This window comes from Gastrolobium bilobum, unplaced genomic scaffold (genome assembly GCF_033153095.1).
Source record: "Gastrolobium bilobum isolate Gb01-03AN ecotype WA unplaced genomic scaffold, APGP_CSIRO_Gbil_v1 utg46590, whole genome shotgun sequence".
Taxonomy (NCBI): Eukaryota; Viridiplantae; Streptophyta; class Magnoliopsida; order Fabales; family Fabaceae; genus Gastrolobium; species Gastrolobium bilobum.
The window spans coordinates 125,336-141,754 of record NW_026896313.1 but is presented as its reverse complement, the minus strand read 5'-3'; the positions used below and the strand labels follow the sequence as shown (position 1 = coordinate 141,754).

General features: G+C 36.8%; 2 protein-coding genes across 3 annotated transcripts; both read right to left on the bottom strand.

The window, feature by feature from the left end:
- Positions 1-1,238: 1,238 nt before the first annotated feature.
- Positions 1,239-13,627, bottom strand: LOC133298889 (uncharacterized). 2 transcript variants are annotated; one of them, XM_061498275.1, is made up of 9 exons: positions 13,131-13,627; positions 12,780-12,939; positions 12,632-12,693; positions 11,427-11,521; positions 6,163-6,276; positions 5,183-5,248; positions 4,204-4,301; positions 3,252-3,670; positions 1,239-2,966 (listed from the first exon to the last, which is right to left on the bottom strand). In XM_061498275.1, exons 1-9 carry the CDS (start codon positions 13,483-13,485, stop codon positions 1,759-1,761), a joined length of 2,577 nt encoding a protein of 858 aa, XP_061354259.1. In that variant the 5' UTR covers positions 13,486-13,627; the 3' UTR covers positions 1,239-1,758. The 2 variants fall into 2 exon arrangements, with proteins under 2 accessions (XP_061354259.1, XP_061354260.1); XM_061498276.1 differs by lacking the exon at positions 13,131-13,627 and having other exon boundaries at positions 11,427-11,510; positions 12,794-12,858.
- A 777-nt stretch (positions 13,628-14,404) lies between these two features.
- LOC133298890 (transcription factor RSL2-like) lies at positions 14,405-15,724 on the bottom strand. The gene is made up of 4 exons (XM_061498277.1): positions 15,101-15,724; positions 14,748-15,002; positions 14,590-14,655; positions 14,405-14,479 (listed from the first exon to the last, which is right to left on the bottom strand). The coding sequence occupies exons 1-4, from the start codon at positions 15,722-15,724 to the stop codon at positions 14,405-14,407; spliced, it is 1,020 nt and encodes a 339-aa protein (XP_061354261.1).
- Between the last annotated feature and the right edge of the window lie 695 nt (positions 15,725-16,419).

The window sequence follows — 16,419 nt, the reverse complement described above, 5'->3', positions numbered from 1 at the left end:
GAAGTGAAAATTAGTTTGTGTAATGCCAAATAGACACCGTTACATAATTATTGGTTAAGGTGTATATAATAAAGTTATTCATATGCACCTAGTTTAAAAGGAAATGTAGGCTAAAATTACATGCAAATAAGGATGTGAATGAGCCGGATCAGATTATACTCTAGTCGAAACAGGTCAAGTCTATACAAATTGTTTTCAGGCTGATCTGACTAATTAATTTGATATAAGCTACATATAGACTTGGTCTGTCCTAGGGGTAATAAACGAGCCAGGGGCCTTTGGCTCGGCTCGTGAAGACCTGAGCTTACATGCCTAATATTGGTTGTTGGAACCAGACTTGGACTTGTATAAAAGCTCGTTTAGTAAAAAAGCTTCATGCTCCAATTCAAAAGCTCGGCCTTAGAGCCTCTCAGGCTGGCCTAGTATATTATTTATTTTTATTTTTTTATACTATTTGTAATATCCGTCTCTCTCCTCTTAATTCATTTCACCCCTATTTTATTAGTTAAACAGACTTTTTAAATGATTTTGTTCTATATTATGTTGTTTGGATATACATTGAATTTATGAATATTTATAGAATTACTAGTGTTGTTGATTGTATATTCTGTTTGGATAAATTTTTGTTATCTTATTTTTTTTCTAACAGGCAAAATCAGACTTTTATATTTTGTAAATAAGGCAGGCCACAGGTCAATAATTATATTCGTAACAGGTAACAAACTTGGTAAGGCCGACACATTTAAACACAGGCTTAGCCTTTTAAGACCAAAACTCGGCTCGGCCCGTTAACACCCCTACTCTGTCCTATATTAAAAAATCAGAATATCTAGTAACCTGTTTAAATCTATGAAACCTTCCATTATTATCAAAATTATAAAAAAAATATAATTTTTTTTTATTAATTAAAATTATATAAATAATTATTTTATTTATTTAAATTAAAATAAATAATGTTATATAAATTATCATATAGGCTTGTTTTCTAAACTAATTTTTTTAAGACTCAAACCTGATCTATTTTACTAAATATATTAGAATTCTAAGTCAATTTTGAGGCAACTTTGTGATAATTAAACTAATCGGGTTTCGTGGTGGTGGAGGAACTATAATCACCAAGTTTCGGATGGATTTGGGATGGACTGGTGTGATTTCTCTATGCCTAGAGTACCATGATATTGAATCATGAACGAAGAAAGACATGAGATAAAAGAAAGCATATTGATTATTGACCCAAATTCTTGATTGGGGGGACACCAAATGCCTCTGCCCTTCCATACCCTGGATAGATCGAGAGGGAGCGCAGAGCTTTTGGTTTTTACATGCAAATACTTCTAAACAAAATTCGATTATAGGGTGAAGTAGCATCTACACCCATTTTACCATTCTAAATACTGTAGACAATGTTAGTATGACGAGCTGATTGCACATTCAATAATGCTCGCTAAGTATACATAATTACTCTATTCCTCCTAACCAACGAAGACAAAAACAAAACCCCCGGAAATAGGACATACATGAAAGTCTCTGCTCCATCCATAGCAGATTTTAATCGGTCAGATGCATGAGCCACCTTTCCCAAGAAGGGGAAAGATGTCAGTAGACGAGGGGCTATGCACTGTCTATGCACCTCACTGAAATTCAACCCTTCAGAAAATTCGGTTTCACATGTAGCTACCATCCAAACGGTTTCTGACCAGATGCCTAAGAGCATGGTATCTTGGCAAGTAAGAAATGTATGTCGATTGGCTTAGGCACTCAATAACCACTCAATCCAGAGAAATGCTTCTTCATGGCTCGGTCCTTCCTGTAATGATTGTCTCTTCCTCCTCCTCCTCCTCCTCTCCCCCTCCCTCTCCCTCTCCCTCCTTGATTTGAAATATGCCCTTTCCCTTCCTCCTCAGAAACACCAGATTGTTTCTCCTGCTGCTGCTGATGAGTTTCAATTTGTTTTCCCCCTTCCCTCCTTCCCCTGCCTCCGGTATTGCCCAAAATCCCTCTCCCTTGTGTTTCAGAAACATCGAATTGTTTATTATCATCCTCCTTGTACGAATCTGTAAGCTTCTTTACCGCACCAAGAGGAAGGTTGCCACCCCGTCCAAGACCATGTATTAATTCATTCTGAGCTTGAGTAACTAGCGAAGCTTCATCAGAATTTGCCACCGCTACTGCACCTGCCACTTTGTAGCTGTAATTCTTACCATCCTTGACATAGTACTGTGGCTTTTTCCTTGAGCCCCATTTTGAACTAGGGGCATTTTGGACCGAGTTTCCAGTCTCTGTTGCCCATGATTTCCCTAATTTTGCATTCATTTTGTCACCCAGCATTTCATTTTCTTCTACTCCAGAGTCAGCTACACTTAGACCCAAGTCATCAAAAGAGTCATCATACTCGTCGTCATATTCATATTGTAAAAGCATAGCAGATTTTGATATATCTTTCTCATCCTTTTTATCCAGAATACTGAGATCAGGCATGTCCGCTTTAGATTTCCTCACAAATTTTCCAAGTGAAGCAGAGGATGACATCGATAGCCCCTCTGTCTGTTGCTTCCCACTAACAACTTCTGTATTTATGGACATTGACGTTGAATCAATTAATTTACCTTTCCCTTTATCATTCCCGCCCACGGCTGTGGACTTCGCTGGTGGCACCATCTCTAGCGAAGGGTCCAAGCACTGCAGATCTTCATGAAGTGTTCCTTCTAAAATTCTTTGAATAACCTCCTCGGGGTTCTGGTCATAGACCTCAAGACACGCAGCTAAAAAACCTTTACCATAATCAGGGAACAGGTCCCGAATTTGACTGATTTTTGACTCTATAATGGCAGCATTTTCATCCATCTGCAATGTTTGGTTGGGCACAGGGGTTATTGCAGAATATGGCCCCTTATTATAAATCTCCTTGGGAGAACTCAAAATCCCAGATATATATTGAAACTGTTCTTCATCAACGAATATCCATCCTGAATCAAAGTAACTAGTTTAGAAAAACAAAAGGAGCAAGCATAAGCAATAAGCCATGATTAATAGGAAAATAAAATAAAAAATGAAACAATTTTAAATAATTTTGAAGGGTCAGACAGACCTAATTCCACCTTATATTTAAAAGGAGAAAAAAGGTTTGGTCTTATAAAAACCTTCACTGGATCAAGTGCTTTGCCAAAAACCGTACTAAGCCCAGCAATTTATGTACAATTCCTACAAACATATGTAACTGATTTATACCCATGGAAGTATAAGATCATTACCATTATCCTTCAATCTCTCAATCCTGCTTAATATATTGAAATTCCTTTCAACATCTTGAAGAAATGTTTCCTTCTGATGGAAATCCTGAAATTGTAATGATACAGAATTGATCTCTCTAAATGTTTGAACCAGAATATCTGCTCTGATGACAGGGTCCTCTACATTGGCGGGAAACATCTTCGTGGCAGCTGGAAGAGGGATGCTATCTCTGAAAACTTCATCACTTAGATAGCACAAGTGCAATAATTGCCACCCAAACTTCACCAATCTCATTCTTAACATCTTCAAACTTACTAAAATATTAGATACCGTGCCATCTTGTTTGTCACCAAAAATGATGTGGAATCCCTTTTGCAAGGATGGAAGTAGTGAATCATGCAATCTGGCAAGGAGGCTTAGCAGTTCCTCATTCCCATAACTATAACAATACAGACCAGAAAAACATCAAAATTTTATAGAAAAATTTCAATTGTCAATCTTAATCATAGATTTTATTTTGCCCCTAATCAACACAGAATCTTTAATGCATGATAGACCAAATGTAATTGTAAAGAACTAATTTAACCCAAAAGCTTAAGTTGCTGGGTGAGGTTACATTAATGGTTTTATATTTTTCTAACACGCCCCCTCAAATGAGAGCCTATTGGCTTGAGGGTGGATGATGCATCAGGCCCAGCCTATCTGCGCTAAGAAACTCTACAATATTTAATTATTTTTATTAATAGAATGAAGGGCGGTGAGGATCGAACTCGTGACCACTTGGTCACTAAGGCTCTGATACCATGTAAAGAATCAATTCAACCCAAAAGCTTATGTTGTTGTATGAGGTTACATTAATGGTTTTATATTTCTCTAACAATAATGTTTGATCGTATTGACCGTCGAAATTTATTGCAATGCAATCAGCCTTTACTCATCATAAAAAAACCAAGTTTCAATGGTAAAAGGTACCTCATTTCAACTGGGCAAGAGAAGAATATAGCTGTGGGTTCGTATGCACTAACAAAAGCATCCATTGATACAATTGCATCATTTATAAAGTCCATTACCTAACACAAAAACAGATGGCATCAATATTATGCTGCATATGTCAAAGAAAATAGATAAAGAAAGACTCAACATTTTGTAATGTGAATTAATGAAATGCTACATGTTTTTAAGAAACAGCAGAGCCAATACACATTTCCCTGGCATGCAATATGCCAGAGCAAAACTAGACTTTAAATTGCCTTGAAGTATGGGCTGTAGCTATTGTCAATGAAAAATCTTATATGTGAGATGGTTAAAATATTATTCATCAATTGATTTCCTGTCAATGCCATATATTCAAAGTTTTCTGTAGCTATTCTCATATAATGTCCAGACTTAGCTGGATTATGGCTGCGACTGTTTCTGAGCTTTGCTGGAGTGTTCGTAGCTCCACCAGAAAAGGTAAGGTTAAACAGATGGCTTAGACTATTACCCAGCAGTATTATAGGGAGTACCTGGTTGGAAAAGAATGGGTGGTCATTCTAGAATCTAGATAAAAGCTCAACTTAAATGCTGAAGACCAGATGGGCTGGTCATTCTCTCTAGTGTTCTCATACTGTGGGTTTAGATGCTCAGACTCAGATAGTTTACTGTTTCTACTCCACTATTCCCTCCTTTCATGTTAAATTCTGTCCACATCCAGTTGGCTCATATGCTGCCTTTACGTATTTGTACTTTACCTCATGGCACTTTTCCAATAAAATAGATCATTAGAAATGGGGAAATAATAAATTCATTCAACTTTCTTTGTGAAACTAAGCAAATCTTTTCTCACTGGATGTAGCAAATCACAAACTTACAGATACAGAATTTGAAGCTTCTCATATCCGGTTCATCATCCCATGAAAAAAAAATTAGTTACAACCCATTTTTAAAGAGAAAAGGACATAAAGCAACTCACCTCCAGCAGATCAGTTTGTAGAACAGTAGCATTATGGTAATCAGGACTTCCAGAAGCAAATAAGACCTGTACATAATCCAGTAAATTATAAATGGTTTTCTGAAAGATATTTTTATGCATTAATTCTTTTTAATTAACTCAGATAATTTTTAGAAAGGAGATAAAGAAGGACACAAGGCACATTATAGGTCAACAGAATTTTCAAAGGACACGCAAAGAAGAAAAATGATCAGGAGTCATACTTCAAATACAATATTCTTCTTAAGAAAAAGAATGACGACTTAATAATTTAATTTCATAAGACCAAAGGATGTCTGTTCTGGACATACACTCAAATAATACAGAAACAGTAAGCCACAAAAGTTTCTCTTAACACATATTACCCAACAGAACTTAGAACCATAGCTAACCAAAATCTTGTGCCTGCCCCAGATTATTTTTTTGTGCTTCAAACTTGTGTTGTATTGAAAGTGTAAATTCTAACAATAAAGGGGAGAAACTCTTTGGCATAGCATGAATAAATAAGAACTCTCTATTCCTCCAACAGCAAGCTATTAAATATTGTGGTTGGCCTTTCTATTTTGATCTCCTTGTGTATTGTACGGGTCACAAACATACAAATATGTAAAATCCAGTTCTATTCCATTATTCTGCAAGATATATTAAGACAATGGCACCCAAACAAACAAATGAAAAGGACTAAAATATTGAGAAGATGCCCATTAAGTACCTTTTCCTAAGTCTAATGGAACAAAACAGTTTGTTCAACACCAAAATTAAACTTAACAATTTACCTAATAATATGACTCATGAGTCATGATGTCATATATACTTGTGATAACAAGAATAAACTAAAATAATATTCTCAAATAATCTCAAGTAATTTACCTAAAGACAGCGTAAAAACACAAAGCAGAAAAGAAAATAATTAACAAACTATGGATATATCAGATTTACACTTTCTCAAATTAAAAGAATACCTGCAATGATGAACTGCAACGTTCATGCATTGTGCTGACAATTCCTAGAAAATGGGATATTACTGCAGTCAGATTATTATGAATCCAAGGCTGAGCATTTAAAGCATTTATAACCTGGAAGACACGAGAGAGTAAGAGAGAAAAGTAAGCAAGGTAAGTTAAATGCACCGAATGAAGCACTGTCATTACCATAATAAAGGGCACATACTACATAAAGCAATCACTTAGAATGAGATAGCTATATGAAGATAAAATGTGTACGGGTGTAATGCACACGAAGTCACAAAGTTTAATTAATATCCTTCTATACTTTTCTTGACCAATATAGTAACAGGAACTTCTTCAGAAGGTTCTACTCAAGTGAACCAAAAAACTCACATAGATTAAGAGTAAAATGAAACAGAGAAAGCAACAGAATACAGCAGGCTGGTATAACTCAGGAGAAAGAGAGAGAGAACACCAAACACCATCACATATTCCATTTTACAATGACTGAGGATTGAGGAAGCTTCCGAGGGTTAAAAGATCTTAATGAACTTCAACTAATTTTTTTTGTGTGCAAATAAAACCAAAAAAGCATCAACAAGATGAACCCGCATTAAAGACACCTGTGACAAAATAGCATAACTGAATCTAACTTGTTGTGTAAGTGATTAGTTGTTATAGATTTCTACATATCACTGTAATGATAACCAACAGTAACAAGAAACAGACAATTTTAACAAACCATTCAATGTATTTTGTTATACAAACTTAAAACTATCTATTTTATTTTACTCTAAAGTTACTAGGAAGTGACAAATTCTATTAGGAGAATAACATCAGGAAGTCACATGGAAAATGATATACTGTAGAATATGTAGAATATTCTAGATAGTATTTATTGATGTAGTTGGTGGTTGTATATTTATTAAAGTAGTTGAGGTAGTTGGATGTACTCAATATAAAAAGGACCCATTGGGTCTCTCAATGAATCAAGAAAGTATTATTCAGATAAAACACTTCTTCCACTTCTTCTTTTCTTCATGGTATCAGAGCTGGTTATATTCCAGACTCTTCCCCGTTCTGATTTATTTTTAAGTCATTTTCCTATTCCTTTTTTTTTCGTTTTAGCCACTGCCCAAGCCAGAATCCTTACCTAGACACCTCCAACCACGAAACCAAGGCCACCATTAGGTTCAGAACAAGATTCTGAGCCAGCCCACAGAAGACCCGTAGCAGTACTGTTCATTACTGTAGCAATTATTGTTTCACTGTAGCCAAAATTGCTCTCATTCATTGATTTTTGCGAGCAACCCTCTTCCTGTTTTGAGGGTCAAAATCGTATTTGGAGGAACTTTTTTCTGGGTACCTGTTGTTAGAAAACCATGGATGTTGAAAATTTTGAAAATTCGTCTTTTCAGAAATTGATGTCTCAACCTGCTGAGGCAACTAGTCATGTTGCTCAAAAAGGTATGGCATTCCATGTTGAACGTAGTAATCGTTGGATCCTTGATTCAGGGGCCTCTGATCACATGACAGGTAATGCAACCTTATTTTTCTCCTATACCCCTTACTATCACCCGTCACGAATAAGAACAGTTGATGGGAATTTCTCCACTATTGCGGGAAAAGGATCCATTAAACTTTCTGAGCATATTATTTTGAACTCAGTACTTCATGTTCCCTCTCTTACTTGTAATCTCATCTCTATTAGCAAACTTACTGCTGAGTTGCATTGTGTTGCTAAGTTCTCTGCAAATGCTTGTATCTTTCAAGAACAGGACTCGGGGATGATGATTGGCAGTGCTAGAGAGGAAGAAGGGCTATACTATTTTACAGATGTTCATTGTGAAAAGAGGATTTTTTCGAACCACTCTCTATGTTTATCAGATGACTGTAATGATGTTTTGTTATGGCATCGTAGGTTGGGACACCCAAATTTTGTTTATCTCCAGAAGTTATTGCCGAACTTATTTATCAATAAAAAGCCAAGTTCCCTTCTTTGTGATATTTGTCAGCTTGCAAAGCACTCTCGTGTCACTTATTCTCCTAAGAAATATCATGAATCTTCTCCCTTTACATTGATTCATAGTGATATTTGGGGACTTGCTCGTGAAAAAAATGTCTCGAGTGCTCGTTGGTTTATTACTTTCATTGATGATCATTCTAGGGTATGTTGGGTATATCTCTTAAAAGATAAGTCTGAGGCAGCATCCACTTTTAAAAACTTTCATGTTATGATTCAAACTCAATTTCAGACTTCTATCAAAATTCTACGAACAGATAATGGTACTGAATATTTTAATTCAGTTCTTGGAGATTACCTAAACCAGCATGGAATTATTCATCAAAGTTCTTGTCCTAACACCCCTCAACAAAATGGGGTGGCTGAAAGGAAAAATAGACATCTAATTGAAGTTGCTCGAGCTCTTTTATTCACGATGCATGTCCCTAAATATCTGTGGGGGGAAGCTGCTGTGGGGGGAAGCCGTCTTGACAGCCTGTTATCTCATTAATCGGATGCCTTCTCGGGTACTAAATTTTCATTCTCCTTTATCCTGTCTTAGTAAATCTTTTCCCTCTTTCAGTGCTCTTTCTTCTCTTCCTCCCAAAATATTTGGCTGTGTGGTTTTTGTGCATATTCCTCCACATCAAAGGTCCAAACTTGACCCTAAATCCATCAGATGTGTCTTCATAGGATATTCCCCTAATCAAAAAGGTTATAAGTGTTACTCACCTTCTCTCCGTAAGGTTTTTGTTTCCATGGATGTTACCTTTTATGAGACACAATCCTTTTTTTCCCCGACTTCTCTTCAGGGGGAGTCTATTGGTATTGGTATGGATGAAGATAAGCCTGGGAAACCAAATGATGCTGTTGTCTTACCTTGGCCTTTGGAAACATGTGGAGTTATTGGGAAGGAAACAGGGGGAGCAACTATACCTGAATCTAATGATCCTCCTTGTGATCCTCCTGGTAAATGGGGAAAATTTTACAGCAGGCGCAAAACACATGAAGATACTCTAGACTGCCAGGATCCTGACTCGAGTCCTTGTTCCAGCAACCCACTTGAATGTACTAGTACAGCCAACGTTGATATGCCTATTGCTCTTCGGAAGGTACTAGATCTTGCACTGCTCATCCTATTTCCCATTATATCTCATATGAAAAGTTGTCTCTAGGTTTTCGTGCTTTCAACACTATGTTAGATAGTACCAGGATACTCAAAAATATCCAAGAAGCACTTGATGACCCAAAATCGAGGAATGCAGTATTAGAAGAAATGGATGCACTTACAAAAAATGGAACATGGGAGTTTGTGACATTACCTAAAGGAAAGAAAACTGTTGGTTGCAAGTGGTGTTCACAATAAAATTCAATGCAGACAATAGCATCAATAGGTATAAGGCCAGATTAGTTGCTAAGGGATTTACTCAGACTCATGGGATAGATTATCAGGAGACATTTGCTCCTGTTGCCAAACTTAACACTATCCGCGTTCTGCTATCTCTTGCCGCCAACCTTGATTGGCCATTGCAACAGTTAGATGTTAAGAATGCCTTCTTGAATGGTGATCTCCATGAGGAAGTTTACATGGATCTACCTCCTGGTTTTGAAAAAAGGGATGGTTCTGTGTGCAAGTTGCAGAAGTCTCTCTATGGACTTAAACAATCTCCCAGAGAATGGTTTGGGAAATTTACTCAAGCTGTTAAGGGAAGAGGGTTCACCCAAGCTCAGACTGATCACACTTTATTTTTTAAACACTCCGACAAAGGAAGAATTGCTATTCTGATCGTTTATGTTGATGACATAATTGTCACTGGTAATGATAGCGAGGAGATAACTTCTTTAAAAAAATATTTAGCTGACCAGTTTGAACTAAAAAATCTTGGATCTCTCAAATATTTCCTTGGCATGGAAATTGCTCGGAGTAAGGAAGGAATTTCTTTAACTCAGAAAAAATACATTCTAGACCTGTTGCAAGAAACAGGTATGCTTGGGTGCAAGCCGGCAGAGACTCCAATTAAAGCTAATATCAAGATGGGAGTTGAGGACGGGGAAGATGCTGATAGGGAGCAGTACCAGAGACTAGTGGGAAAATTAATCTATTTGTCTCACACTCGTCCTGATATTACTTTTGCTGTGAGCATGGTTAGCCAATTCATGCATTCTCCTAAGGAAAAACACCTTAGTGCTGTTTATAGAATTCTCAAATACCTCAAAAATACCCCTGGTCGAGGAATTTTCTTTAAAAAGGGGCACAAAAGGATGATTGAAATCTATACAGATGTAGACTGGGCTGGCTCTGCAATGGACCGAAGATCTACTTCAGGATATTGTACTTATGTCTGGGGAAACCTTGTGACCTGGAGAAGTAAGAAACAAACTGTTGTTGCAAGAAGCAGTGCAGAAGCGGAATTTCGGGCTCTAGCCCATGGTATTTGTGAAGGAATTTGGTTACGAAGGCTTCTGGAGGAGTTGAAGATCTCTTATTCCCTACCTATCAGATTATATTGTGATAATAAGGCTGCTGTCAGCATTGCTCAAAATCCTGTTCATCATGACATAACAAAACATGTGGAAGTTGATCGTCACTTTATCAAAGAGAAATTAGAAGGCGGTAGTGTATGCTTGACATATATACCTACCAAGGAACAGACGGCGGATATCCTCACCAAAGGATTACTTAAGCTGACCTTTGAGAATTTGATCAGCAAGTTGGGAATGATCAATATATATCTCCCAACTTGAGGGGGAGTGTAGAATATGTAGAATATTCTAGATAGTATTTATTGATGTAGTTGGTGGTTGTATATTTATTAAAGTAGTTGAGGTAGTTGGATGTACTCAATATAAAAAGGACCTATTGGGTCTCTCAATGAATCAAGAAAGTATTATTCAGATAAAACACTTCTTCCACTTCTTCTTTTCTTCATATACTGATTAACATCATTATAAGAAATAGCTTCTTGATAATCATGTTTCTGTTCATTCCACAGCAAATGCACAATCTATTGGTCTATTATCCACCTATAAATGGAATAATGGAAATATCTTTTTTTCTGTTATAAAGGAATGGGGAAAAATAATATGAAGGTGTTCTTCTAATCTGAACATGGAAAATTGTCAACGAAAAACCTTAACTTCCTACATAATGCTTCTTCTTAGAAGCTACATTTATTGAAACTAATGATGCCTAAAGCAATATAAAGTTGTTTCTTAATACACAATGCATTTAAGGGATGCTAACTTATTTATTCACTATCAATTAAAAAACTCTTACCAGCAATCTTGTCAACTCTTCATTTTCATGATAGTATATGGCACATATATCTAACAACTTCGGCAATTCAAGATATTTCTTCTCCTGCAAAAGAACTACAGGCAAAATTAGTGAACAACAGTGAAACACAACACAAATAATACAAAAAATGAGGTAATTGCCCAACCTGAATCCGCAATTAGAAATAATTTTCGTACACAATACATCAGTAAATGTGTGATGTTTTATTATTATGCCATTAAATACAAAAATGACTAGTGAAATAAGCAACATGCCCATACACAATTTTAAGAATCAATTACTACCTTTGCCTGTAACTTACAAGTTTTATCAACTACAAGCGAATGATTTCTTATATATCCGTAAAGTATATGAAACATGCACAAAAACTTAGTTCCAAAGTATGTTCAAAATAAAAATGAAATACAAAACAGAAAAAAAGAAAAAGAAATAAGCTCCAATCTCTGTCTATGCTAAGACATATGTATTAAGCCCACATGTGCATGCTGTCAGGCGGTTCCAGGAGAAGCCCGTGGCGGAGGACCACCACCAATGGGCTAAGTTATTCCAGCCGTAGCCAGTGGATCCAACACCATGTCACAACCCAAAATCTTAAGGTATTGGATTTATGAATCCATCCACTTATATACATTTCACTTAGCCCATTACCAACCAATGTGAGACTCATTACACTTGAATATCCCAACAATCTCCCCCTCAAATGTGAAACCCAACATTGGTATGCTCCCCCTCAACCGAGTACCTAGGCCCAAAGTACTTCACCCGCCTACTAGCCAAACACATGGCTAGCTCGAGCACAACCCGACTCTGATACCACTATCAGGCGGGTCCAGGGGAAGCCCGTGATAGGAGACCACCACCAATGGGCTAAGTTACTTCAGCCGTAGCAAATGGATCCGACACCATGTCACAACGCAAAACCTTAAGACATTGGGTTCATGAGTCCATCCACTTATACACACTTCACTTAACTCATTACTAACCAATGTGGGACTCATCACACTTGAATATTCCCAACACATGCAACGTAAGGTATGAGCTTTATTTGCAATTGCAAGTAATAAATAAGTAATAAAATACAACAAAACTGTGTAGTGATGAGACAGGTAAAAATCATGCATTGTATACCCAACTAAAATGAATTCCATTGTGCACAAACTAGAAAAGGATGAGGGAGATCCCACCTTCATGGTCTCTCACACTAAGGGTATCAGCAGGTCGAGCACCAGGATCTTTATTGGAAGAACTGCAAGACAAATGCATTATAAAAATCATACAAGATTAAAGAGAAGAGAGTTGAAATCACAGCATTCCAACTCATCAGAAACTTACATGCGATACAATACCATGAAAACACGACGACTCAAATCACGCTCTCCAACAATAACACCCGCAACAATCCCTTTGGCCCCACGATGAGGGAAATCATACCATCTGCTCCTAAATTGCAGGAAGCTATCCAGAACCTCGTGCAGGGAGGTGTCAGTAGCCACTGCAAATATAATACAAACTATAAATTGATAACAAAATATGAGCTCAACAAAAATGACACATTTTTACCATAAAGGTTTTGTTATTCGAGATACAATCAATACGACAAATCACTTTGAATATCTGAATCTGATACTGCTGAACATGTCGTGCATCAAAATAACAATGATAATTGGAGAACAGTTAAAGTACCTTGTCTCCAGAATTGCTTGGGTTTCAACTTGAGCAAGAGAGACAATTGTGCATTCAAAAGATCAACAACTCTCTGAGATTCAAGGGGATCCAATCCACCATCCTCAGCGCCAAGACCTGCTGCAACTGCCTCGTCTTGTGGCAAGTATTTAACGAAATTGCCATTCCCACCCGACGAATTGGTACTGCTACTGCTACCAGAACCAGTTGGGGCGTTCAATGGTTGTCTTTCTCTGAGGGAAGTTGAGAGGGTTGGGTTTGAATTGGGACTTTTGGGGATAAATTTCTTCTGGGTTTTGATGAAACCCTTGTTACTGTTTTTGTCTTGTTTTTCCTGACCGTATCGATTCGACATTTTTATCAGAAACGATCAACGAGAGTTGCAAAAGAGTGTAGCTAATGAATTTCAAGGGTTAAGGGTAATTCGATGATGCCAAACCCTCTTCAAATCAGTCAGATAGGTTCGCCGCGGTTTCGATATTTTCTTTTCTTTTCTTTTTTTCAAACAAACTCAACACAATGCATGTGCTCACCAGTCATCATGTATACAAAGTCTTTAACAAATTATTACGAATATTAAACGTTATTCAACACTCTTTAAATAAATAAGATAATTATTAGGATAATGATTACTAAATTTTACGAATATTATTACTTTCTTTACTATTTTTATTTGTTAAAATTGAATTTAGAAGAAAAGAAAACGAGTGGTTATGAATACCGAAGGTCCAAAGCTTTAGTCACTGTATATGAGATATAACGTTACCATCGTATAACCAATAATATTGATCGAAGCTTCTTAGAGAGGGCATTGCCTGTTCCGTGACAAATTAATCTTATTGACACAGAAGTCCAAGTCCCACAACTGCATACTTTGGAACACTAAAAAACTTTAGACTAGAAAATAATTCATTTGAAACTAAATAATTTACAAATCCCATAAAAAGTGGTAGGATTTCCAAATCATTAGATTATACATGATCATCTGTAAATGAATTGGATTCTTAAAACTAAATATCATTCTAAACAAGTTTCATACAGTGATTCACATTAACTAAACTCATAGAAGTGGAGAAATCTTCCGGCTGAGATCGAGTCCAATGTCAAGTCCATTATAAGCAATCGGAGCGTACATCCACAAATCATCAGAGCTTAGAAGCTACAAAAGAAAAGAAAATAAAATAAAAAAAGGTTATTATGATGTGTGTGTATATATACGTTGATCTTTCTGAGAAATTAAGGATACGTCAAACTTATGCTATCCATGTCTCCAATTATTTTACCTTGATCTGGAGCTGCAAAAATTTCACGTAATGGACTGCATCTTCAAGCATTGTGCTTATATCAACCTGTATGACCCATCCATGAGATTAGTATATCTCCAATACAGTTGGCATATTCCCCCAAACCCACCAACCCTTTTAAAATGAAAAACAATTATGCAAACAATATATAGTACCTTTGTTCCATTGGGTACAAGATTCTGTAGAATTCTTAGTCTCTCATTTATTCTCTCTCTTCTTTTCTGCAAGATTCAAAAAGACACTAAGTACCCCATATATATTTATATAATATACAATGGCATCACATAATGGGGAAGAAGAAGAAATTAATTACCCTTGCATAAAGGCTCTGAGGATCTGTTGCTGATCCCCTACTGGCTCTTGTTTTCCCATTTAAGTTTAGAGCCACATGTGATTTAGATGCCGAAGTAGCTCCTCCACTATTTTCCTGAGAAGCATTATCCTCCTCTGAGGTATAACTGCTAGAGCTCTGTCCATCTGAACCTGCATTAGTCTCTTCTGCCTCGTTTCCATTTCTATCAAGCTTCTGGTTCTTCTTGGACCGTCCATTCTTCATGCATTTTTGCACCTGAATTTGGAAACCACACACACAAATTGTTACAAACCTGAAACCCCCCAGTTCTAATGTCAAGTTAACATAGTTAATGTCATGTAGACAAAGCTTACATCTTTTGAAACACGAGGTTTTTTCTTACGGTTCCCATATGAGTTTATTTTATCTTCTGCATGCACTTCCAGTTCTGGCACATCAAGCATCCTTTTTGGCTGCAATTGCTTGGTGGGAAAAACAATAGGTTCCATTTGACTGTGATCAGAATTCTCTAATCTGTCACTTTTCTCATCTTCATTCAAGATGACATTCTCTTCCATTACAATATCAGTAAGCGATTGGACAAAAGGGCCAGGTTTTTTCTCATCCATCAAGCAATTTCCGATGGATGTAGAGGTATAATTAGCTAGCACATGATCAGGATAATCGAAATGGTAGTTAGTATGACCCTGATTGGCCACCAAGATAGTACGGCCACTACAATTGCTACTGTGATTGCTTTCTTGAGAAGCATACTGCAAATTTGAGTTGTGAGCATCAAAAGGGTAAAACATACTCTCATTTCCACCAGCTTCAGGAGTGAAGCAAAACATGGATTGTGTTCCAATGTTCACATCATCTTCCCCAAGCAGAAGTGAGCTTTGACCAATTAATTGTAGTGAGTCATTGTGCTCTTCAATGGCAAACATTCTGCGAAAGCATTCCCATTCTCCATCAGGAAAGGCTCCAAGAGTTTCCATTCTATTCTGTATGGTTAGAATCCCAAGGGGGAAAAAGGGTTATTCTTTTGTGGTCTAATGCCACTACAGACAGAATCAAAATGGTACTTGCTTGTCATCAGCAAAAGCTAAAGACATATTTATACTCAAACCCAGGATTGACTTAATTTGTAAATAGCATTTTTTAATTGGTAATCATTGTCATGGGTAGGCCTAGTTCTCTGTAACTAAACTCAGCAGTCCACACAGTGGGGGCCAATACCAGGCAAAAGACAACTCATAGAGGAACCAAATTTCATGTCACGATAATTTAAAATAATATAAGTATTCAATGGCATTTAAACACCTTAAGAGTCAGACTTGTTAAAACTGTCATCCTAACTCCTAAGGGCAACTAGAGGTCTAAGTATAATCATTGAGAGGTGACTAAGTGAGATTAATAAGTCTCTTAATTAATGTTTATAGTGATAGTTCGAACTCAAGAGAGCTATATCATTTGCATTTTTTATATTGTAGAAACGCGGGAGTCTGAATATAATAAAACAGAAAGAATTGTGTTCTGAAATAAACAAAAAATTGGTCCACGGGCGGGCTACATCGTGCGGATGAGTCTGAAATTCTTTATGTACTTTAAAGACCGACATGGCAACCATGGACCCCGCTTACTGTTTCTTCAGTGTACGATTAAGATGAAGGATCAATATACAATCTCTTCA